General features: G+C 38.9%; 1 protein-coding gene across 1 annotated transcript in view; it reads left to right on the forward strand.

The window, feature by feature from the left end:
• Window positions 1-2,069: 2,069 nt before the first annotated feature.
• Window positions 2,070-26,117, forward strand: part of ADARB2 (adenosine deaminase RNA specific B2 (inactive)) — a 523,417-nt gene continuing 499,369 nt past the window's right edge. The window contains exon 1 of the mRNA XM_004588466.2: window positions 2,070-2,240. Coding sequence (XP_004588523.2) covers window positions 2,141-2,240 — 100 coding nt within the window. The 5' untranslated portion in view covers window positions 2,070-2,140. The remainder of the gene's footprint in view (window positions 2,241-26,117) is intronic.

Here is a 26,117-nt window from a genome sequence, read left to right on the forward strand (position 1 = left end):
AATGGTTTTTTGTAGACACGTAAGTAGGACAACTTTGGATTAGCACAGACGTACTGAGTGAGGCTCAGAAGTTTCGCTGGCGGTTCTACAGCTGTGTTTCTGGATACGGTTTAAGCTCTGCAGTATCTTTCATACTGTAGATGAACTGCCCAAGCCAGGTGCTTTTGACACCCACTAGAAACTCAGCGGCACCAAACAGTCTGGACGATAGAGAAGAATTATTGGACACAGCACAATGAAGGGCTGCTGGTTGGATAGTGGTCCTCAGGCTGAGACAGTTAAACATTTAAACGAGAAATGTGCAAACTCTGTCCCTCAGAGGTCTCCCTGTAAAATACTCTCATCATTTCCAAATTATTTGCTGAATCAATTTCACTAAAAAAATGCATGGAGTGATTAATATGTGCTAACTATTGTTTACACCAATTCACAAGTATGAACAAACCTAAGAAACAACTGCTATTGCTGCCCTCATTTTATGCAAAGAGAAACTGAGGCAGAGTTAGAAAACAAACTCGCCTGAGATCGCATTGGTAGAGCTAGCTTTTAAGGACAGGTTCTCTCTGTGTCTCTCTCTCCCCGTGTCTTTCATCAGTGAAAACTGAGCTAAGGCCTCTCAGTTCACAACATGAATACCCCAATTGTCTGCAATTTTCTCTACAAGGATTATTTGCTACTATACCAGAAAAATTATCTGGAACTGTCTGGAACTATAAGAAGCTTGAGAAGGTATGGCTAAAGCAGTAAACAATAAAAATAAGAATGTGTGCTGTTTTTGCATCAACATGCTAATGCAAGCTAACAAATTTCAGTACAGACTTTTTTCAAACCATTATTATTATAATTAATAATGTACATGACCTGAACACAGATGTTGCGATGACTACTAGATCGTGTGTTAGATTCAGGTGCTCTTTCTATTGTATGTTAGTTTCAGGTCTCATCAACATGGTCTTGAAACATAGAACAAACACCCCTATGTCAAGGATTGCTTCAAACTATTTCAATTCGAAGTCCATCTCTTGGTAAATGTGACTTTCTCCCATCACATGCTACATTTTGCAGCAGAACTATCAGATGAGAGACCTCGCGACCTTTGGTGTCACTCTTCCCTGACTACAGCAGCACTCAAAATCCCTCCGTGCCCAATGCAAGACCCATAACCAAGCTCCTACTCCTTTAGATAACACTTTGTCCTTTGCAAAGGGGTGGGCCAAAAGATATATTAAGTGGGAGGGGGAAAATTAAGCAATGTCTAAGACACAAACAAGTGTAGGGCACCTGTCTCTCCAGGGAACATGGAAACATCAGAGGCTTGTGGAGGAAGTGAGGAGTCTGTGTTTCTGAGACAGGTATCCTTCCCCCTCCTCCACTCCTCCCAATTCGTATGATAATGAATTAACTAGTTAGAAACTGTGGTGTTAGAGAAAGCTTCCCCTGCATTTGTCAGGATATAGAGAGCTGTCCATCTGGAATGCCCGGTCGCCCCAGAGCAGGGTCCCTCCTGTCAAATACCCGCCCCCCGCCCCCGCTTGGGCTTCACCCAGACAAACCAGACTCTTTGCTGCTGTTGGTCTCCGCGAACAACCTCCCTTCTTCCAGCAGGTCCTGAGCAGTTCTGTCCAAATGGGAGCTGAGTTTGCAAGCTGCCAGGGAGCAATGGGGCTGGTGCTGCTGCTGATGTCAGAGGCAGAAGACAGTTGTGATTGGATCTAATTAGACTTTGCAGCAGCAAATAGACACGCTCCCTGTGTGATTGGCTTCAAAGTGGCTGGTGCCAAACAACTAGCAGAGGTGCAAAAGTAGCAGCCTGGCTTTGGGAGCCCAGATGAAGAGGCAGCCCCGAGGAGGGCTCCGGAGCGCTCAGAACGGCAGGGCGCACCTTGCCCAGAGCTTGCTGCCCACGAAACGGTTCAGTCCTCCGGCTCCCCAGCACAGGTTTTCAACCCACCCAAAGAAGCCAGTGTCAGAGAACAATTAGGGAGGGAGACGCGCACTCGCGTCGCCAGTCCTAAAAAGTGAACCCACTCGCCGATTTGTAAAAGCGGAAGCCTTCCCAGCAGCGGCGGCTGCCAGCGAGGGAAAGGTAAAATCACTGAAGAAAAGGCTCGTCTTCGGTGCTCCCGACTGGGTCTCAGCCATGGCATCCGTCCTGGGGAGCGGCAGAGGGTCTGGAGGGCTAAGTAGTCAACTCAAATGCAAGTCCAAGAGGAGGAGGAGGAGGAGGTCCAAGAGGAAAGGTAAGAACCGCTCTCTTGCGCTCGACTGCGCGCCGCAACTCTTCGCCGCCGCTCAGGCTTTCACGGTGATCTCTGAGGTTCGCCTAGGTCAACAGCTTCACTTTAGGATGGCCACACCGAGCAGGTGCTTCCGAGTTCAGATCGCGGCCGGGGGTTGGGGTTACAGGGGTGCACTCCCACCAGCCCAGAAGGGTCAGTGAGCCCGAGGCCACTGCCTGAAAGATATTTGGCAGGAACTGGAAGGAAGGGAGGTTGAAGGAGCTTAGTGGTTGAGGGATATCTGTCCTTTGAGAGGAGGGGACCTTGGCTCCTCTAGTTTGCTCCGTGTCCTTCCTAGCACTGCCCACCCCCCAGCACAGAGCTGGCACTGCTTCAGATCCTCCTGGGCGGCACTTTATCGCACTAAGCGGTGCCAAAGCCAATATTCACTGAAGCCAAGAGCTATCAAAACCAGCAAGGAGCCCTGCCACCACTTCTCATTCAAATTGTGTTTGATGAAGGAACAGGCAAAAGCCAGGCGATCGCCTTCTCAAATTGGGTTGACAGTTGGTACTAAGTGTGGGCCTCCAGCGTTTGGTAAACACAAGGCTACTCTTTGCAGGAAGAAGCTACCATTTGAAATAAGCGTTACATCCGATTAGTGGCAGGGGCAGATAAATAAAATGCCCGTGAATCAGTAGAAGAGAAGCTGCAGGAAGAGGGCTGGCTGCCGGCACACTGTGGGTGCTGTACCCTGTTCACCATGGTCTCCAAGATAGCCTACTGAAGTTAGTCGGTGCTGTCCGAAGGCACAGGCTTCCACATGGGGGCTCGTGAGAAATTAAAAACTGCTCCAGTTCGGGAGCCATGTCATATAATGCGTGGTGGCCTGCATGCGTGGCACAGAAAAATTCAGATTCCTGTAATATCCCTTGCTCCTTCCCAGAGGAAGGCTCCATGATGTGAGTCTGCAGCAGAAAGTTCCGCTATCATTGTGACTGGAAACGTGTCTGTTTTTAAAGAAGTGAATAGCGAGTTATCACAGAGCTGGAATCGAGTTGGAAAAGTACAACTAAATTGCACCTGATTTTCCAACTGTCCTAATGCAGGATGGACTTGTCAACTAGAGCTAGGATGGCGGTCCAAGTAAGTTTGTGCCAGACCAATTCCTAACTGCTGACAGTCCCCCAGTGTTTTACGACTTCTTTTAGTAACAAAAATTAGGCAAACAGTTTGAACAGACAAATGTCAGTAGTAAACAGCCATCCATTATGACTGTAAGTTAGGAGCACTGGAGAAAACATGGCCTAAACACTTCCCTTAAAGATCCCAAAGCCTTTGACTTCAAAAAGGGGGGCTGTGCCCTTAAAGATCCCAAAGCCTTTGACTTCAAAAAGGGGGTTGTGCAGTTCAGATTTAATTCTTGCACTGCTAAAATGCATGCTTGCATTTACTCTGTTGTTTGAAAATAGTGCTTCAGAAAGATCTGTTGATAATTTCTGAAGATAATAGTTATCAAAAACTAATGTCAGTTTTGAGAAAAATCAAACATTTGAATAATGAATGTGCCTCTTCAAAAAGGGAAAAGGAAATACTACCTGTGCAATTCCTGTGTTCATATATTCCAATCTTTTTATTCTATTTAAGTATTTTGAATTGAAGAGTATGAGGTAATATTTTGCAATAATATAGTCTATAGAATATAAACTCACATAAACCGTCTCCTTTATCCAAACTTATTTACTTGTCTAGTAAGACAGTATCACATATACTAGCTTGAAAATCATCCAATTTGGGGGAAGAAAGAAATCTGGAGAAAGGCATATTTCTTTTGTAAATTTAACTGTACAAATACAGAACAAAATTTTCATACCACACGTTTCTGTGTGTTGATTACTTTGAAAATACCAAATAAGTTGCTTGATTTTTATACTCAAAAATTAAAGTGAGAGCAGGTAATCAGGATTGGATGCCAATTCCTATTACTGATAGATTTGTGTGGGGAAATTTCCTGTGGCACCTGCTGACAGTCATTCAGCAGGAAAATCAAACCAAGCCATAATTTCAGGAAAAGTTCATATAGATGTCTGTAATCGAATTGTTTGAAAATGGAAGAACTATGACATGGTAACTATTTACATTTTCTTTGGAATAGAACATATAATGATTGCTTCTACTTTCCACAAGATATATTGGTGTGTTCAAATTATATTCTAAAAGTCACGGATCTTAGCATTCATTCAGTCTATCTAAACAGAGAACTACACTTGTCACAATTTAAAATCTACACGTGCGAGTGCTAAGGAGTTTCAGTAAGGCTGTGTGCTGTGTTAACTAAAGACCTCGCCAAAAGCACAATGTAAGAGCTCTCCCTGCAAAGTGATGAGTATTGATCTTTTGCTTATGATATGTATATGTTCTCCTATTGTATAGGACAAAAGAGGCATCATAGCTCCAGTTTCCCAGTGTTCTGCAATGCTATATTCATTTCCTAAACGTATGCTCCAAACGTAGCACGGGTATGATAGGCTTTTTATTGTTGAAACAATCAATGAGCTCTGAAATAATACACTTTGGAGCTGGAGCTGAAGTGCGGTATGGTACAATACATTCATTGTTGTTATACACAATCCATTCTCTTGGAAATGAAATACTTTCTTGTCCGAGCTATTTTACAGTCATCATACCACACAACAGATAGTAGACATTAAAACACATACATCACACACACGCACAAAATAAAAGTTAGCAAAAGAATATGACTTTCATGGACTAATGGAAAGAAGCTTGCATTTCTCTTACTGATGAACTTTGAGGAAAAAATTCAGCGTGTTCCAATTCCATGAATGTTATTTCTATCAGGACTAGCATTGTGCAGTGCTAGCATTTCCTCCATGGGAGCTTTACTTAATTAAAAAAATCATTTATGAATTACTTGAATTTTTGTCATAATTTGACTTTTATGGGTAGGAAGATGAGCAACTTAAGAAACCTAAAATGAGCAAGAAAAACATCCTATTTTTACACATATGGCAAAATAATATTCTCAGCCTGTATATCACAGGAGACACATCAGTTTATTCCACTTTTATTTAATTTTGTAACTTTAAAGTATAACAGTATCACTTGGAGTTTTGACTGCTGTCACTGGGTATCTATTTATTTTATTTCTCAAACAGATAGCTGAGAGATGTCAGGTTATTGTTTTCGGCAGAGCCGTGAAGCTGATCATGCACAGTGAAATAAATCTCTTTCGTGTGGTTCTATAGGAGAGTAGCTCCCCATGTTAGAAAAGAATTGAGTGTGTTCTGACTATGTGACTATCACAAGAAAAGAATGTTTTTGACATTTTGCCCCAAAATAATAAAGGTGAAGATGTTTGATTGATATTAGTCCTACCAGTTAGCATATTCATCACAACAGTGTTTATATGCAAAGAAAAATCCTAGAACTTGTCAAGTAATTTCTTACCCATGGACTAAATTCAGAGTAAAATGTTTGAGGAATTATACAAATATGTTAAAAATATTATTTTATGCACTTATTTCTTTGTGAATATTTTCCACAAAGAAGCTATATAGTAACATAAAATGAATTTAGAAAATAAAATGTTTTAATAGCCTATTAAATATTACATGTATAATTATATCACCATCTGTAAAGATTACTGTTTCTGGAAAAAGCATTTTATTCTATAAAGGGAACTTTCGAGGCTTTTGCGAAATATGCTAAGAACCAATACAATTTCATCCTGTTTCACAAGGTAAATTAATGAGTTTTAAACATGGTGTTTGATCTTCATAATCTAGAGAGGGGGATGGATTTTGAAGAACTGTTTGAAATACTATATAAATAAGCAATGGGTAAGTTTGTTAAATTGAATTTGAGCATCCACACATGCATCTTTTGCTTTGAGTCATTTGAGAGAGAAATAAATTAACTCTTGGTACTGTTTCAAGCTGGTCAGTTATACAGAGTTTCAGAACACTGTGAACGAATTTTGAGAACACCAGTGCGAGGTGCAGCGAAGAGTCACAGAAGGTAGCCGGGAGTGGAGCAGGTTGCTAGCTGCTATGCAATACAAATAAAAAGTTGGCAAAAGGGGATAGAGAAAGTAGACCAGATGGGTGGCAGACGCCAGCTTGTTGTGAAATGAAATTCCATGAAAAATTAATGAAATAGAAAGATTGTGCTCAAGATGAGGTGGTGCGGCTCTCCATCCTGTGCCATGCCAGAGTAGCTCAGGACGGTGTCGTCCTGGGGAGACGCACTCCGCTTGCCCCACCGGCTGGAGCCCCCGACACTCTCTGCTTATCTTGCTCAGTGACAGTGCCAGAGGAGGGATTGAATTTAGTGATAACATCAAATTGATTATAACCCTTAGCCAGCCAGCGTCTAACTGAGTGGGCCTCTCTTTTTTTTTTTTCTCCTGTCTTTAAAAAATTTGTGTTAGTGGCTGTGTTTGCTAGTGACCCATGTAATAGCAGTAATTTGAGGTTGCTTAGAGGAAATTAGAAATGATGAGTGAATTTGAATTTAGAATTAAAATACAGGATTCATTTATCCATATCTAAATAGCTGTGATTTGGTTATTCCGAAAGTGTCATCTCGTAAGAGAATTGTATGAAAGAAAGCAGAGGAGAGAAACTCTATTTTTCTTTTCTTCAGAAACAGAAAAAAATAGCTGTTCCTGTGAAAGCATTCATTGTTTTGTTTAAATAAATACATGTACATGTATCTATTGTTTACTACCATGTATGTATGTGCACGGTAAAGACAAATACAGCATAAGGACAATTTTTATACCTGCCTGCTTCTTTTCTAAAATGTTGGAAAATGACTGGCAGTGTTTTTGAGAGACTATTTTTTTTATCAGATTCTCATATCAAAAATAATTACATTGCTCAGCCCTTAATCATTTAAAATGTTACTTCTAAACAGAGGTTGCCGTGATAAATTTGTCTTCTAATTACTTGCAAACTGGATTTCTAAAAGGACAAATTTTCACATTGTAAGCACAGTTATAAAAGCACTCACAATCATTTTGAAACCGAAGAGAGAGAGAGAGACAGAGAGAGAGAGAGAGAAGAAAAAGGGAATGCCAAGTGAACTATGAAAACCATGTGTGCCCTCACCTTATATTCACACTACTGGGTGTTAACATACCCCGTGTGGTTGTGGAATACCACGGGGAGAGCAACATAGCAGTGCACACTGGCTCACATGCAGCCAAGCACCCTGACGCTTATTGCTGAGAGTTTGCAAATAAAACAAACCTAAATTAACCCCATCTTTCCACTCAGAGAAATATACATTGCTAAGTGCTTGACCATGAAGTACTAACCGTTGTTTATTTGTTATAGCATACCATGTGAAATAAAGGAATACAACTTCCCAAAGAGAACAACAGCAACAAAAACCCTTTTTGAATGATTGATCCCCAGGCAAACCTGATTACACTCACTGTGAGATATTAGAAAACGGAAGAGGAAGGGTTAATTTAGAAATTTGAAAATGTAGAGCCGGATTGCTCCAAGTTTTTTTTTTACCTGATATCAGGTTATTGTTCTAAGTTTACTACCTCTTGGTATCAAAACCTCCATGGTTAGCAATCAAAATTGCACTTTTACTTATTTTGTTTAAACTAATGGAGGTGAGCGGTCATTGAATGTGATCTCTCAACTGACGCTTTAAGTCATGTCAAAGCAATCAGGGCACTTTCCTGGATCCTAATTCTCCACCTGCAAAGTTATGCGTGCATCCAGTTTCTCACAAAGCACATCCCGGAACTAGCAACTTAGACACTGATGCATTTGCCTTGTAAGAGGTCTGTATGCTTGCCCCAAATTAAATTGGCTCTCTTGTAAAGCTACAGAGATTTTTTTTGAAGATCATTATATGTATTTGAAGATAAAGAGTTAAAATGAGTTGCTACCCCCCCCCACACACACACATGCATCGTTGATGTTTATTCATCTTTCTTTCCAGTTGTAAGTATGGAATATGAAGGACAGCAAAATAATTACATTTTATTCTCTTATTGATGGAGAATGAATACAATTAGTATCTGGTTTCTGGAAGGAAAATGACCTGTAAATGTCCTCTTTGTGTGATAAAATATGAATATATTGGAATTCACTGTCATCTGTTTTAAATTATTAAATTAGCAATAGTGAGTGTTATTTTTTATACAAAAATAGCAAACAGATCAGATATATATTTCATATTTATATTAATAAGGGGCTTTATGTCTGATTAAGAAAGAGTATCCCATAAATGAAGCACTTCTTCAAACAAAGAAAGGTAATATCTATGTTTAAGATTGAAGTGGAACATAATATAAATGCTCAGTGATTTTTAGATTTTTAGATAATATGTTTTAAATCTGTGAGGCAAGAAAATTTGAAAGCTTTTTGGAGTTGTATACACCTAGAATTCCAAGATTAAGGGTGGCTTCATGGAGCCACTTCCGATGCCAGGAGGACAATTAGAGCTGTCAGGTTTATATAGCTGCTAATTCCGACCTAACATGAATATTCACATGCGCAGAAGCCTGTCCACACCTTGTGTGACCAAAATCCCCGGTTGAGAAGGAGGCGTTCAGCAGTGTGGAGGGGAAGATAAGGTAGCAGTTCTTAATTTTAGTGCAAGTACCTGCTGTCTTGCACTTTAATATAAATTTGGTTACCTTCATTCTACTGAACATTTTTATAACCAGGCTAACAGATAACTCATTTACAAAACAGATCAAACTTCTCTCTGTGGCTATTATTTTATCATTTCGGATAGTAAATAGAGCTAGTGTTGTTCAGAATGTATTTAGAGTCCTTTTTTTTTTAGTGGATGGGAGGGGTAGTCAATTGATGAAGTGCATGTAATGCAGAAATGATAGCGCAGCACTTGCAGGTGGTTTGCAAGTCATGAAAGTGTCCGTTTAAATGCCTTAACCAAGCTGTGTTGAGGAGACTTTTATGGATTTAATTAATCTTTGCTGCTCCATTTAGTTGCGATGAAATCTCTGATTCTTGTTTCCTACTGCCTCATCATTTTGTAATGTCTTACATGATTTCTTAAATATGTCTTCTCAAATGTGGTGTTAAAACAGGAGTGGGAGTGCTCAGCTCTCAAATGGGAGCCAATCCCTAGCTGAAAAATGCTAATCCAAGTCAAACAAACAGACGTGGGGAAACCACTGTTTCCTGAAGCTGTTAGTAAGCCGACAGAGCGCACACACGTTAAGGTGCCAATAATGAACTTTAAAAGATGGTATTAGTCAAAGCACGAAGGAAGCACACGGATTCCCCCTTTTTAAAATAAGTGCACTATTTCTAAAAGTTTAATTGCATTTGGTGAAATGCAATTTAATAAAAATGACAAAAATGTCAATCAAATAGATTCTGACCTCATCTAGACCTCAAATCTGTCTGGGTTCACTCATCCTTGTCTAGAGCAGATGCTGCTTTCACATTGGACTCATGGCTGTGAAAATAGCTGTGTCTGTAAAGGAAATACCCATCCTCTTTATATTAAGGCTCTTTAGGCCTAAGAGGGAAAAATAGAATATATACAAATGTGCACAAACTCCGATACATTTGAAAATCACAAGGTTGTTTTCTGCATTGGCAGGTTCAGCGAGAGACGTATTTTTTTAATTAATTAATTTATTTTTTATTGATTACATTGCATTATGTGACACAGTTGTATAGGCACTGGGATTCCGCCCACCCTTCCCCCAACCCCCTCCCGGTGGATTCCTCCACCTTGTTGCATTGCCACAGTTCAAATTCAGTTGAGATTCTTTCATTGCAAGCATCTACCAAGCATAAAATCCAGCATCTTATTGTCCAGATAAGTTCAACAGTTTCTTGGGGAGACCATCTCTGGTCTGAAGGCAGAGCTGGCAGAGTATCATCCCGATCAATTAAAAGCCCCGACATTACACCAGTAACAATTTATAACGTTATGGGATTATTTGACATGGTATTGAGTAACCAGTATGTTAAAAGAGAAAAAAAAAAAGAATGCAAGTTCTGAACCACATCCTGCGACTTCTACATTGACATTTCAATTATTAGTTTATACACAACCTGGTTCTATACACCTTAAAATGGCTATAGATTATTATTCAGCTGTAAGAGACATATTTTTAAGATACATTTTACTGTTAGGTGAACAAAAATGTAGTTTGTTTAAATGAGCCACAGGGATAAAGATATTTTAATCACGCTTCAACTAGAACTATTACTATTATAGATAAAACTTTTTAAATGACTATCCGGATTCTAGCCGAATTCAAACAAAAAGTGATTTTTTTAAAAACTAAAGCGTATTTGAAAATTAAAATAACTTCCTGCATTTGATTAATCCCTAGAGATAAAAATAATAATTTTGACATAAAATCATTTACAAATCCCTAGGAACAATATTAGGACATGAATAGCTTTTTAAAAATATCCAACAAAATAGCATGGGGAATACACAAACATTGGCAGTCCTTGGAAATACTGCAATTCTTTTCACCTGTGGAAGCAGGTGTAAGATGTAGTAGCATGTTTCAATATTGTCACATCATCCCACTCTCAGTTTTCGCAGATGGATTTGTACCCAGCACTATGTGACATTAAGGGAGATATTTACACAGTGAGCATTTAGATAGTCAAGATTATTTTTACATTAAGCAGATTTACAGTTCATACACTCTGATATAATTATCTGATTTAATTTTTTGTTTGTTTCAAGGTAATTCCATCTCAGTGTAGACTTTTGCATACAGATAATGGATAGAGTTCATATTATTGAGATGTACATGTATGTGTTTACTACAGATTACTAATGATTGTGTGCAACATATAGAGATGGTAGACAATATTTAAAATATGAGAGCATTGTTGAATCATTCACTACTGAAATTGTGAAAGACTCTCTAACCTTGGAACAACATTATAGGAAAATCTCAACTGAATTTCGGAGAGCAAGAGTATCGATAGTGAAACAGACAAACAAACAAAAAGTTATTGGTTTGAAATGATGCTTTAAACTGTTGGGGAAAATGTTATTTTCTTAATTGTGAAAGTTCTAAAGTATTATCAGTTAAAATTTCCCTTTGGGCTCATTTCCAATGAAACGGAGCAATTTTTTTTGTATTATCCACTGACAAAAATAATCTCTTTTACATTTTGAAACATGAAAGAAGTAACAACCACACCGCTACAACAATTTAATGGAGGGAGAGGATAATACAACAGGAAGAGAGAGACAGAAAACCAAGTTTCTTTATTGTGCCAGATAAGATTTCATCTTCCTGCATTTTATTTCAGGTAGCTTCCAATACAGAAAAGATGTCTGAGTTAAAAATACGAGCCATAGTACACACTTCTGCCCTGTTTTCAATTTTGCCTTAAATATTGTATGTGTTCAGAAAACGATTGTATTTGATGCTCTGTGTTTATGTATTTATGTATTATTTATTTGTGTATTCATTCATTCATTTGGGTTAGTGAGAAGGCACACCTGACAATGATTCAACAAAAAGGAAGTCCACATGACCCTTCTCTCCAAGTATATTTTGTGGTGGCAGATACCAAAAAGCAACAACAAAAAGAAGACAGCCAACCTCCCATAACCCCAGAACAATATTAGATTTTGTGGTAAGCAGTATTATCAGATGTTGTTTATAGAATCATCTTTACATTTCATTTTCTTTAATGCCTTGAGTAGAATTCCTTTAGAAGATGAAAACCATTAAAATATAAATGACTCAATGCTTGGACATTCTGAGTTCCTTCATGATATCAAAATAAAACAGCTACTCAATTAAAGCTCACCAAGCAAGCCAATTTAGACATATGAAATAAGAATTCTTTTTTTATATAAAAATAATCAGGCCACTAGAACAGGAAAGGTTTTCCAAAAAGATTTTGTGTAGATATTATGAGTTGTAACTATTTACATAGAAAGCACCCATCAGCCTCTAACTGGTCTACAGGTGTGACATCTATTACCAAGTCTAGGAGCCAGTGAAAGCTGGGGGAAGAAGGAGTCCTTCCAATGGTTTCTATGGACTTATCCACAGCTTTGAGTGTCAGGCATTACTTCTGCCTCCATTGTGGCTTCCAAAGAATGAGCATCATGACACACACCTTTGTGTTCTCAGAAATTAGCACAGGGAGCATCTCCTTGCATATGATCAGTGAATGTTTGCTGTAGAATTATCAGATTTAGGCTGTAAATTTGTAAAGAGCACTATCTGATCTATTTCTACGTCAGAGTTATGTAAATTGGGGCTTATCCATTCAGCAAACATTTTTTGAACACCTTTGTTTGCCAGTCACCACACTAAATGAAAGGGATTAAGCTGTAAGAGCAGCTCTGGAGAATGTCCTAAAATAGAAAACACTACCTGGTTCCACCTCTTCTGCATCTATTTTGGAATCTTAGTTTATGTAACTTCCTTTCCAAAAGGCATGGAGAAAGGCACACTACTTTGGGGGAAGGAGGGAGCAAGTTATTCTTTAGATGATTGGCATGATTGTCAGATTCATTGAAATTTTTTTGTGAGGATTAAGATGGAACTCTCAGACCCCAAATGCCAAGAGTCTGTAGTGCACCTCCCTGAACAGACCTTCTAAGACTGCTCCACGTGAAGCATTTCTCAACCTCTCTGCCCTGTGCTTCTAGCTCGAGCAGGAGAGATTTCCATATGGCAATCCACACCACCCTCACAGCTGCACAGCTGTGCTTGAAGATCCCACAGCTGTAACTGATACTCATCTTTATCCTCTAGGAGGGCTCGGGCACTGCCCGGTGGCTCAGTCCTCACACTGCTCCTCATTGCTGAGAGCAAGAATCATGTGCCTAAGTGAATGCATAATTCTGGCATCAACCCAAAGGGAAATGTGTTAAATTCTGGGCTTTTACTGATAATATTGCATGCTGTGTGTGTGTGTGTGTGATCAAAGATTGTCATCATTTGGCATGAAAGTCATAAAAAGTAGATTACTCATTTGTTTAACACAATTTAAGTAGACCTTGTCTAAATAGTCATGGCAGACAATGGGATACCAGTGTCTGCTCAACTGCATAGATACAGGCTAGGTTGTAAAAAATATAACAAACGTCATGTGCCCCTTATTTTGTTCCTATGTAGACAGCATATATCTTGATCTTCAATCTTCCTCATTTGATGACTTCAGAACCTTCTGTCTTTACCTTTCATCTGTTTATTTCTCTAAGAGGATCTTCAAAAAAAAAATCATGTAGTCATCATTGTTATGGCAGAGTGGGTAAAGCTGCTACCTATGACAATAGCATTTGATATGTTCACCAGTTCAAGTCCCAGCTGCTTCACTTTCAACCCAACTCCCTCCAATGGCCAGGGAAAAATAGCAGAGGATGGCCTATGGCCCACATCAATTTACTCCAAAAATGTTATTTTTTGTGTTACAGTTCTTATCACTAACATAAAAAGCACACCTATGACTGATAATATTCAGATCTCAGATATGAATGCCATGTCTTCTGTGTTTAAAGCAAGTGTGTTTGCTCTATGATTCTCTCATGCTCTTAGCTTGGGAAGACCACTTTCTTTTTGCAGTGCTCAATTTTTTGTTCCTCTGGTCCAATCAGTCTGAGTTTTATGCAATGAAACATGACTTGTCCTAATATATATATACATATATATACATATATATACATGTTTATATATATTTACATATATATTAGTATATATTTGCAGTAAGGCATGGGTTCATATAAAAAACAGACTCCCTTCACTGGATAGAGAAAATATAAACTGAAAATATTATATGGCACTACCTATGTCACATCATTGACAATCACCGTGATACAGGAAACATGGCTTTACAGTCCTCTCACACCACAAATAAAGGAACTAAAAAATAAAGGAATTGGCTTTAGTCATGCTATAAAATGTTATCATAACCACTAAGGTTAATATAATATAATGGAGGACATCTGTCAAAAAAATTTTTTGTTGAATCCTATTTAATGTTTTCTACAAGACTGGCTCCATTACTCAAGCATAAATCAGCAGTGATGTGGCTATTTAACTGACTTTCCATCTGACTTTTGGCAACATGAGTAAAAATTAATAATTAATACTTAACTGAGCACTTGCTAAGTGCTTAATACATGAGCTCATTTAGATTTCCCACAAATGTGATAGAGTAGTGCTGTTTACCTTCCTCATTTTACAGAATAAGCCAAGGGGATGTGGGAGAGTCTACATACTAACCACAATCAGATAATAACACATTCAGAAAGTGGCCACATTAGTGGCCTGACTGTTCCCAGCCTCATTAATGACACCTTATTTATAGGAAATTCTGTAGCCACTTCTGAGTTTAATGTCTACTATTCCGAAAACAGATGAAATGATTAGAATCTCTGGTTGTTCCTAGTACTTCTTTTATTACTTATGGTAGCCAGGCCTTTACCAAAACCATGCTAAACTGACAATCATTGAAGCACACCAATACAGAGAGTACTCAGCTGACATTCCGTTCCTGACCACATGTCACTAGGAAGATCCTCCATGTGCTGTGCATGTGTATTGGTGGGTACTGGTGAGACTCTGTGATCTTGGCTGGTACCCCCACATTTTGCGATACTTAATGCCCTTTGAACTTGAGAGTGAAGACAAACCTGGCAGAAGATTCAGTCTCATCCCAGCAAGAGAACAATGCTTTTCACGTGATAGTTTCTTAGCACCCTTCAACACAATAAGGGGCACAGATAAGAACAAGTTTTTGTAGCTAGAATAATGAGCCAGTTATGAAATATTTATTTTGTGACTGTGTTGACCTGACATAAAAATGGGACAAAACTGGAGAGAAAGTAGCCAAAGTCTTCTAAGTCCCAGCTGTAAAAGTTTTAGCACAAGAATGCTGCACCTGAAACTCAGAAATCCCTTGCTGCTGAACTATTCCTTCTCTGTAAAATGTGAACAGGATTTGGAATCTATGACTATATTGTATCTGAATGTGTTTCATTTTAACTTAAGCATATCTAAGACTCTATCTCCAAAAAAAGTGATGAGATATAATGGTTAGGACTTCAACATATAAATTTTGGAGGGACACAGGTCAGCCCTCCATAACACACTGAAAATCTCCAGCAGATAAGCCACAATGTGTCTACGGGGTAGAAAAATACTTATAGGGGCCGTGTTGTGGAATAGTGAGTTAAGCTTCTACCCAGGATGTTGACATCCCAGGGTAATACCCATTCTAATCTCAGCTGCTCCATTTCCTGCTGAGATTAAGCAGTGGGAATTGGTGTCCAAATGCTTGTCCTGGATGCAGTTCCTGGCTTTGTCCTGGCCTAACCCCTCCTCTGCATCTCTCCACTTTCTTTCTACTCCTCCTGACTTCCTCCTCTTCATAAACCCACCTTTCAAATAAACACACACACACACACAAATATTTTTCAAAACTATGTATGCAATTGGGTGAATGTCAGATTTGATAAAATGTCTAGAAATTTGTCTTCAACGGTTTTGTCCTGTGACCTTCAAAAGAATGATGTAGACCTGCCTGAGTTTCATTTTCTTCTATCATTAATTTTGCTCCTCTCCTGGTTCCTCTGAAGGAGCCTATTTCTACTGAAAGGTTGTGGGCATTATAATGACGCACAATGTAAATGGCAGAAGACTAATCAGTCTTAGATGTTTCTTATGGGGAGATGAAAGGCAGTTCAAGCAGTTTAAGAAAGTGCATTGTATTGTTGAGGGAGGCTCTATCCAAAGCATGTTACGTGGCCACTTTTGGAAGCTAGATAAAATGAGCTAGATTGGTTCTAACACTCTCTGAGCTAACAGGAGATGCTCTTGGTTTAAGAAGTGACTATGGTATGTGCTTGAACTTGCACATGCAAAAAGGCAATCAGGAGAGCAGAGATCTCTGGAGGGACAGGTGTAGATGTTCTATGAGCCAGACAGAGTTCATTCTACTTGGGGAACTCCTCTGAAACTTTCTCATGTTGCTGTTAAACCAGTGTTGCAGAGGCAGTATGTTACCAGTAGCTAAAAGAACAATGACAAGACATGATACAAAAGGGCCTTTGAAAGAGAGCTTTGTACTTGCATTTCCAGAAATAGCGTGCAGTCAAGTTCATGTTCAAATAAGCAGGTGAGTGTGACAGTGCGCATGTGCACGGCTTTGGGTATTTATGCACACGCTAGTGTGTAGAAATGCACATATTTCATATACACTTATTATTTTGGCTTGCTGAAGTAGCATCAGTGATATAATCTTCTGATTTGAATGCTAAAGGAGATCTTAAAGATTAATAAGTGACACAGACATTGTCATTTTTCAAATATCTATGCAATGTCTATATATGTGTTGTATGATTTATAAAAACTATTAAATATAGTAGTACAAGGTAAAGGAATACAATGAACTATGATTAGAAGTGAGTAAATTAAACTTCACTGCTCAAATTATGAGGAAAATAATGTGCTATGCAGATGAACACAGCACATATATATAATATCACATCTATGCACAAAAGAAATCCCACACAAGCATTGTGGTCATATTGAAATTAGTTAGCATTTTGCAATAAAAATAAAGCATAAAGCTTTGCTATTTGCTCAGAAAAAAACTCTGGAACTGAATCCAAATATTACATTGGAGTCTCTTCATTTGAATGCATTCTTGGTCATTGTGTATTTAGATTTACAATGAACACACTCTGCATTCTCTCGTGTGTGTGTATCTGAATGTGTTCATACAGAGAGTATTTTCATCTGTTTTCTTACATAAACAACAGATTTAGTGCTTCAATTTCCTAGATTAACCTCCTTCAGATTCTATGCTGGCAATACAAAGTCAAAATTAAATTGGAATCACAGGTAAATATATAGGTTCTCTCTTAAATTCAGTATATAACTGAAGAAGTAGATAACAGAAATAAATGTGCATGCAAAATAGGGAGAATGTTTTAGTTAACTACAAGGTGACTAATCCTGACAATGTTGATTTTTAGAACATCAAATAACCTAGATGCTCTTGAGAAAACATATTGTGCTCCTACCACATAACAAAGGTGTATTTGCCATTAAGTAGAGTATTTACAACTGTTACACACAAATTGAGTTAAACAGTCCCTCCCATCTGTTTAAAGTTCTATTTATAATGTCATTTTATATAAACAGGTAGGGGTTTTTGTATTTTAAAGAGCTCTTTGTAGGAAAATCACATCTTGATGCCATTTTATTTATAATGGTTTGATAAGCATCTATCTTTGGGAACCAAGAATAAAATTGTGAGGCTCTGTTATTACTGAGCCTGAAGCAGACAGAGGCAATTTCTTTGCATCCCTGACCCGACCAACTGTGTGGACGTGAGGGAGATTCCGGACTCAGTACTGGAAAAATTGAGGAGGATGGATCAAAGCATACTGCAGGGCCCAGCCATGCCAAGGCCACTGCAGCTGGAATGCACCATGTCAGCGTCATTCCACACTGTCTTGAATGGGCCTTTGTGCCCCTCTCTGTTTACCGTACCATAACAGTGCCTGAAATGCCTTATGCAGCCCTTACTCAGTATTCACGCAGGGATGGCTCTAGGTCTCGCATCCCACCATGGGTGCCAAACTGTGAGGGTACTCAAACCCTTTCAATAACATGGCATAGATAGTATCTACATGTAACCTATATGTAGTCTCTGCTATAACTTAAGTCATCCCTATATTGCGTGCACTTTGATACTGTTGTTGAGGAGGACAATGGTAAGAAAAGCATAAAATGTCAACTCTTGCAATATCCTCATCAGCTTATACTTTTAAAGTAACTTTAAATCTTTTAACAGTTCTTAAACAGTTGAGATTTTAGATTATCTTTTAAATCTATTTGATTAATTTATTGCTATTTTAAATGCAGAGGGACAGAAAGAGAGAGATCTGATATCTTCCAGTTCACTCTGTAAGTGCCTACAACAGCTGGAACCAGGATGAAGTTAGCAGCAAAAATTCAATCAAGCCCCACAGGTATGGCAGGGACATCAACTGCTGCCGCATAAGGTGTACATAAGCAAGAATGCTGGAGGTGCAGGTGTCACAAGCAGTAGTCAAGGGCACTGAAAACATACCCATTTATAGAAGATGAAATGATGACAGTGAGGATTCGTCAGCAGGAAATTGGATCAGAAGGGCAGCAACTGGGATTAGAACCAGCACTCCAAAGCAGGATGCATGAATCCCAAGCAGTGGCTTAAGCCACTGCATCACAATACACATTTTATGGTCTTTTTTTATCCTAAAGTTCACTTGAGCTAAGAAAGGCAAAACTTGTGGGCTGATAGTATCATGTTTTTTTTTTAAGTTGGCATCTTGTGTTTTTCAAAAGAATACTAATTTTGCTTGCAGTTATATTTAATTATTTTCCTCCCTCATCAAGTTTCTCAATCATATTACATTTGGGAATCATTTGCATCGAGGTTGTGGAAAGATCAAGTGGATAATGCCTGATGCATATTCATTTTAGTTTTAAAAAATGACGAATGCGTTAGCTTTCTGGTAATCTTCCAAATCAAAGAATCTGTCTTGAACAAAAAAGGCTGAAATATTAGGCATATATGGGCTAATAAAAGAGTAATAAGTGCACAACGCCTGATGTATCTATCCTCTCCTCTTTTTCAGTTTTATATTTTATGCTATCTGAAAGCTTGCCTTGAGGAACCATCATGCATCATCCAAATGTTTTAGGACAAGATTTTCATGTTCCCCGTGTCTTCTCAGGATACCTTTGTCATATATGAGAGTATTGAGAAATAAGTCCTCATTTTTATCACAAAGATCTTCACTTAAAAGAAAATTCTATAGTCTCATACTGTGCCTCTGTATCTTATGGGACAGTACAAATTATTCAAATTGTCCACGACATGCTCTTACAACTAAGATCCTAGTAAAATTTCTCTCTTAGCAATAGTTTGTCAAACACATAACATACCAAAAAATTAACATAAATCCCTTTTCTATGGAGCCAAAAGGAGGAATCATCTATTCTGATTTAAAAGGTTTTATTTGAAAGTTTTTACTTTTTCTAAAATACCTAAGATTTGAAACTTTGTACTAAATGAGAGATTAGCAAGTGGTGTTCAGGGATGAGATTCCCCAAGTCAGAGGGTAAAAGAATTGAGAGGGAGAATCTTAAACTCTGATGCCCTGGAATTTTGTGGCTTTTCTCTGGAAAGATGCCAAGTACAAATAACAAGACTTTTGATAAATCATGCATTTCAGAAAAATAGTAAACATTTTCCCTCTACAATCAAAATGAACTTTCAAAGTTTCTTTATTACAAACTGAAAATGAAATGTTTATCATTCCAACAAAATCCACTGGAAGCTGTCCACTTCACTGCTTCGTCCTTTACTTCCAAAAGTTTGGACTTGGAATGTTTATTAGAGAGTAGAAGCTAAACTCCTATTCTGGCATTGAAGATCAGAAATGCTCAGAGGGGACATTCCACACTGCACTCTCCAAACACATCACTCTACCCTATGGCTGCCAGGGGTGATGCTCCCTTGTATCGTGAGGCCAGAGGCACAGGAACAAGGACTTTGTGCAGAAACTCCAGGGTGGGCTTACTCAGATGCACAAACATACATGCATGTGTTCACACAAACACAATAGCACACAGGATGGAGAGAGAAAGGCATTCAGGGTAGAACCAGAGGTATGACATCTTCCGCAAAGTGTCCCCACCTTAGCAGCAACATTAATGGCCTATGAATACTGGGAAGAAGCAACCATCTCTTGGCCGTGCCTAGTGTGCAGAGGGACAAGGCTTTTTAAATGGCATTTTCTCATCATAAGCTGAAACTACGGATAGGAAAGAGGGCCAGTTCAGGCCTACAAGTCATGAAAGTGGGACAAAACTTTTAACCTGTCTCAAATTGTAGTTATTTCAATTCCACTATCACAATTTCTATTGTATCTGAGTAACACCTTTACTATTACTTATAGAAAGCTTATCTACACTTGATCTTACCTATAAGGCTGAGTAGCAATGAACAGCTTTTTTTTTTTAACGTTAAAAATAGCCTGAATGTTTTGTCCTGACTGCTTGTGTTGCTCCTTCCCGCCATCCTTTCCTTCTTTGTCTACTTTGTTGAGATTTTCCCAATTATATTGTATTATCCATACCCTTGCTCATCATGTTTTCTAGCCTTAGACTTTTTTTTCTAATTCCCATTAAAATACAATGAGTCATTGCTAAAATGGCAGAGGTTTTTCACATACCTTCCAGGATCAATTTACAAGCATGATCAATCTGCACATACTGGGAGAGGCAGAAGTCTTTTTTTTTTTAAAAAAAGTTTTATTTATTTTATTTGAAAAGCAGATTTATAGAGAGGAGAAACACAGAGAGAGAAAGAAAGAGAGAGAGAGAGAGAGAGAGAGAGAGAGAGAGAGGAGAGAGAGATGCTGGTTCAGGAACCAGGAGCTTTTTCTGCATATCCCACATTGGAACCATCTTCCAAAGCTTTCCCAGCCCATAACCAGGGAGCTGGATCTGAACTGGAGCAGCCACAACATGAACAATTGCCTGTGTGTGATGCCAGTGCTACAGGCAGGAGATTAACCTATTGAGCCACTGCACCAGTCCCAGGAAAAGTCATATCTAAACAGAGATTGCAAGTGGGAGTAGAGAAGAGGATTTGCCAATAAACCGAAGTTCACTGGTTGGGGAAGCAGAGATCCCCAACACAAGTAAGACTCCCACTCTCAAACCCCTATCAGCTCACAATGCTCTACCACCTTGGGTTCCTAGTTGTCAGCTGCATAGGTTCCAGGGACTAGACAGCAACCCCACAACGTATATACAATGATGTCATTTCTGCTCAAAAGTTACTCCGAGAATTAAGCCAATCAATGTCCGCAAATGGAAAGAGTATGGGGATTTTTTTTTTCCCCAAAGCACAAGTGTAAGCTAATCAAACAATAACAGAAACAGAAGCAAACCTAGGCAACAGTGGAGAGGAATTTTTCTAGTGCTACCTATGTAATGTGACCCAATATCATGCCTTTCAAAGAAAATGTTTATGAGAATAAAATGAGTGTGTTTGAGGAGACATAATCTCTAGGGAATTTTAAGAGCTATTTTAATCTTGTACTCCTCAGTGAACAAAAAATAAAGTTTATATGTGTTTATTGTTATGTAAATGTGTGAAGTATAGGATTACTTCCTTGATTTATTTTCTTGTCCACATCGTCTTTACAACTTTTTGATATTCAGAAGAGACAAATGCTCAGAGATTTCTGAATCCTAAACCTCATAATACTTCTATAGTCTACCATTCTCTACCGGGAGTACAGTGAAATTCCCACAGGGACTTCCATGTAGAGTGTGTTTGTTACACAAATAAGAAGAATGAGGAGGCAAAGAAGAGAAAGAAGAGGAAAAAAAGAAGAAAGAAAAGAGAGGGAGAATATATTTATCTACACCTAACAGATTGCTTCACTAGAAAAGTTTAGATACAGCACATATGGAAAACATCCAAGGAAAGGAAAACCATGCTGTGTGTTAAACTTATTTGAACCTTAAAAACAACTTGTTGATGGGGCAGAGGGCTAGGACACATCAAAATCTCACTAAACATTAGCATTAAGTTAGATAATAGGCATGCTCAAATAATTAGTTAATGACATTAAAAGTGATCACTAACTGCTTCATAATAACATTTGCTGTTAAGTGAGTTGTCCTACAATTCATGATTTAATTGAAATGTCCCACTTCTTCCTATTAAGCCTAATATTTTTTTAGATCTTTGGCACTTCCTTCATTATTAGCACCAGTTGCATTGGATGCAGGTTTATCCGTTTCCATGTTGTTTATGCAATCTAGATTACTTTCCAAATCAGTGAGACCAAAAGAGTGGGCAGTTTGTTTCTGGAGCTTGCACAGAGATACAAGACGGAATATGATGTCACACAGAATTGTGAATATAGAGGGGTTATGTGAAGCACAACCTCCAGTCCCTACTGTTGTCCAGCAAGGAGTCTGGGTCCTAAAACTGGGCAGAAGGAAGAACAGCGATGATAGATGTATAGATATCATGTGCTGGAATCTTGTTCTGGAATCTTCCAGGCTTCCTTGCTTCCTCAGCTGTACCAATCTTCTCTCCATTCTAGAAATCCTCTAGGTCTACCTCAGGAGTGCTCTTTTGGCCTAAAACTAATGGATTTAGTTTCCATGGATCCATGGTTTGTAAGGAAGGAAGTAACGCCTCCACCTGGACACCAACATTCCATGTGAGTTCTGTGACACGAAAGGCTGTATGTGAAAGGACGAACGGTGACTCACATTCTTAAAGCACAAAATGCAAGAAGAAAAGTAGGTGCTGCCTTTTACCACTGGGGATGAATTCTGAGAACAGCATTTCTCCATTCTGAATGTACACACAGATTATGAAATGGGTATTCACAGAGTTTAAATGCATGCCTAGAAAACAGTTCTCACCAAGAAATAAAAAGGCTTCACACAGATTAGAAATGCCCATTAAGTCAATTGTTTTAGCCTTAGTTTGTAATAAGTGAGACAAAGATGAAAAATTAACCTTTTTTAAAAAAATGTTCCTCGATTCCATTTGCTCCTTTTGACATTTCTACCTTGTGAGGCTCATGATGCAATTTGTTGAAGTGCTTCCTCCCTGTCATGTCCTTTTTCCTGTGAAAAACTGATCAGAGAGATGTACCTCCCATTTTTGCAAATTTTAGCCTCCAGGATTTTTTTTAAAGATTTATTTTTATTACAAAGTCAGATATACAGAGAGGAGGAGAGACAGAGAGGAAGATCTTCTGTCCGATGGTTCACTCCCCAAGTGAGCCACAACAGCCGGTGCGCGCTGATCCGATGCCAGGAACCAGGAACCTCTTCCAGGTCTCCCACGCGGGTGCAGGGTCCCAATGCATTGGGCCATCCTCGACTGTTTTCCCAGGCCACAAGCAGGGAGCTGGATGGGAAGTGGAGCTTCCGGGATTAGAACCGGCACCCATATGGGATCCCGGGGCATTCAAGGCGAGGACTTTTAGCCGCTAGGCCACGGTACTGGGCCCTAGCTTCCAGGATTTTGACAGAGATTGAATAAATGTTTGTTACCTTATTTGGTGTTTTCTTTTTTTAAAGATTTATTTTATTTTTATTACAAAGTCAGAAATACAGAGAAGAGGAGAGACAGAGAGGAAGATCTTCCATCCGATGATTCACTCCCCAAGTGAACGCAACGGCCGGTGCTGTGCCGATCTGGAGCCAGGAGCCAGGAACCTCCTCCAGGTCTCCCACACGGGTGGAGAATCCCAAAGCACTGGGCCTTCCTTGACTGCTTTCCCAGGCCACAAGCAGGGAGCTGAATGGAAAGTGTAGTCGTCAGGATTAGAACCGGAGCCCATATGGGATCCTGGCGTGTTCAAGGAGAGGACTTTAGCCACCAGGCCACGCTGCTGGGCCCTGGTGTTTTCTTCACTACCATTCCAACCCAGGGAATACGTTCTTCCCCGTAAGTATCCTACTGTTGTTTCACCCATCCTAATTATTAGTGAAGCAAAGGGATATCTTTTCAAATGAAACCATAATCATTATGCAAAATAAAAAGGCATGTCTTGCAAACACTTAGAATCCTAGCAAATATTCTGTGAACCACTGGTTAACCAAGCGTTTGACACTTACCCAAACTCGGACTGTTAGCATCTCTTTATAGTATCGTCATGTGTGAAGTCTGCCAACTTAGTGTTATTTTTTGTCCAAGAGGCAAGGAAAGGTAAAATAATACTAAGCTTGAAAATGCCCAAAACTGTATCTTTCACCTGTTCCTATTCTCCATTAGATGTGGAGAGTTTCACTTCAACTGTTGCAGGTTTTCATTTAAGTCTCATAGCTTCACTAGAGTATGCATCGTTCCTTACATGCCTCTGTGCCGGACGTTATGCTTAGATACCATAGCTTCCAGGTTCTCTTTAGTCAAACAAAATAATATTTTGACCTTAAATGTGCTTTTTAAAATCTGCTAGAAATTATGTGGTAACACCTTGTCCTATCATGAATATTTATACATATGCAGCAATCAAAGCTCTTTGTTTCTATTTATTATGTGTAAGTTTCCTATTCCTTTCCCTCTCCTTCTCCAAGATCCATACCCTGCTTACTAGCTCCTTAAATGGCCATTTCACAGAGCTCTACAGCCTCAGTAAATTTTCTTTCCTGATTCTATACACAGCCAGGGTGATTCTGTAATTCTGGTAAGTGGATGCTGCTCAGGAATGCTGAGTATTTCATTTGAGATTTTGTGTTAGTCAATGTAGACTTTTCTGAAATAGACCAGTCAACCACGCCTGGTGTCTTTTAAATTTGCCCCAACACCTGCCAACTTCCTGGATGTATGTGGCATTCTCCTTGACAGCAGGTGTCTTCAATCTAAGTTCGGTGGCACAAGGCCCTACCCTCAACTGTCTCTTAACAGCTGGACTTTTTTCTCCAGCTGGTCATTACGAAAATCTTACGGCAGCTAGCTGACAACTGGAAAAAAATTTGATAGACTATTTCACAGGGGAGTGCACATGACTGATGAAAACCATGTTGTCATGACTAAGGAGCTTCATGTTAGTAAGAAAATATATATTTTTTTGCCCAATACAGTTAAAGCAAAAGTGGTTTTTATAACCAGGAGAGATTGCTGGGTAGGATGAATGGGAGCTTTTTCACTGTCCCTGAATTATTCCCCATAAACCACTGTCAGCACCAGCTATGAGAACAGCAGAATATGCTTACTCCATACTTATTTCCTAATGCTAAAGGTATTCAACCAAAAATAAAGGTATAAATATTGTAGCATACTTGGTAACTCTTTATGTTACTACAAAACAGAATCCTCCATCCTATATTTTTGCCTGAAAGGAAGGTTGTGTGAACTTTGCAAAACATTGGTTTTCACAAATAGCATTTCTGTTGAGTCAGGTTACCTACAATGGATTTGAAATACCAAGTATATTTCAGGAGTTGATCAAATCAAAAGGTATCATTTGGGCCTTTGGTACAAAAATTTGAGAACCTCTATTTTAGATAGTGCATATGTCATTGTGCCTTATGTATTTTTGTAATGTATCTTAGTCACATGTAATTTGAAATTTTTCTTAATTTTAATAAGTACAATTTAAGCAACAAAATTAAGTAAACATCAGCCTAATGTTACAGAAAATAAAAGGAGGATTTATTAAAGTTTTAATTCTTTTTTGGGATACTTTGGGTGGTATCAAAGCATGACTTCAATTTCACTGAATTCTAAGCAGCTATGAGAATTCTATTAGAATCTTGAATAACCCAGAAATGTCAGCGCCTCCTTTCTTTCAATTCCTGACAAAGACAAAAGGATGTATGTATAAATCAACAATACAATGTATAGAAAGGAAACACTGTTTTATCATTTGTTGCCATGGTAAACAGAAGTAAGTTGTCACTTATGAGAGCCTTAGTAATGGTGATAGCTCCATCTAACTGGAAGCTGTAAGACACACTGAGTTACTGAGAGATTAAGTGACCGAACTCAGGTCACACAGATGGAAGGTTAAATCTAAATGTCTGCAAAGCACTCACCAGTGCCTCCCTTGCTTCCTTGTTCAGTGTAAGGAATCCCCTAGGACAATGTGAATGAACACAAACTGTGGCAGTCATCAATGGTGAAGATCTCCTAAACAGCCACTAGGGCATTCTTGGGATCAGTCTTGATCATGGGCAGGATAGACATTTCCCTAGCTTTTCTTCTGGAAGAGTGAAGACCCAGTACCTGCTCCCCAGTTTTCAAGTATTCTATGAAAGCAATTCCAGTCTAGGTATTCAGCATGTCACCTTCAATAGGAGACAAGCACCGTCTTGATTTCTCA

This window comes from Ochotona princeps, chromosome 10 (assembly GCF_030435755.1).
Source record: "Ochotona princeps isolate mOchPri1 chromosome 10, mOchPri1.hap1, whole genome shotgun sequence".
NCBI classification, from domain to species: domain Eukaryota; kingdom Metazoa; phylum Chordata; class Mammalia; order Lagomorpha; family Ochotonidae; genus Ochotona; species Ochotona princeps.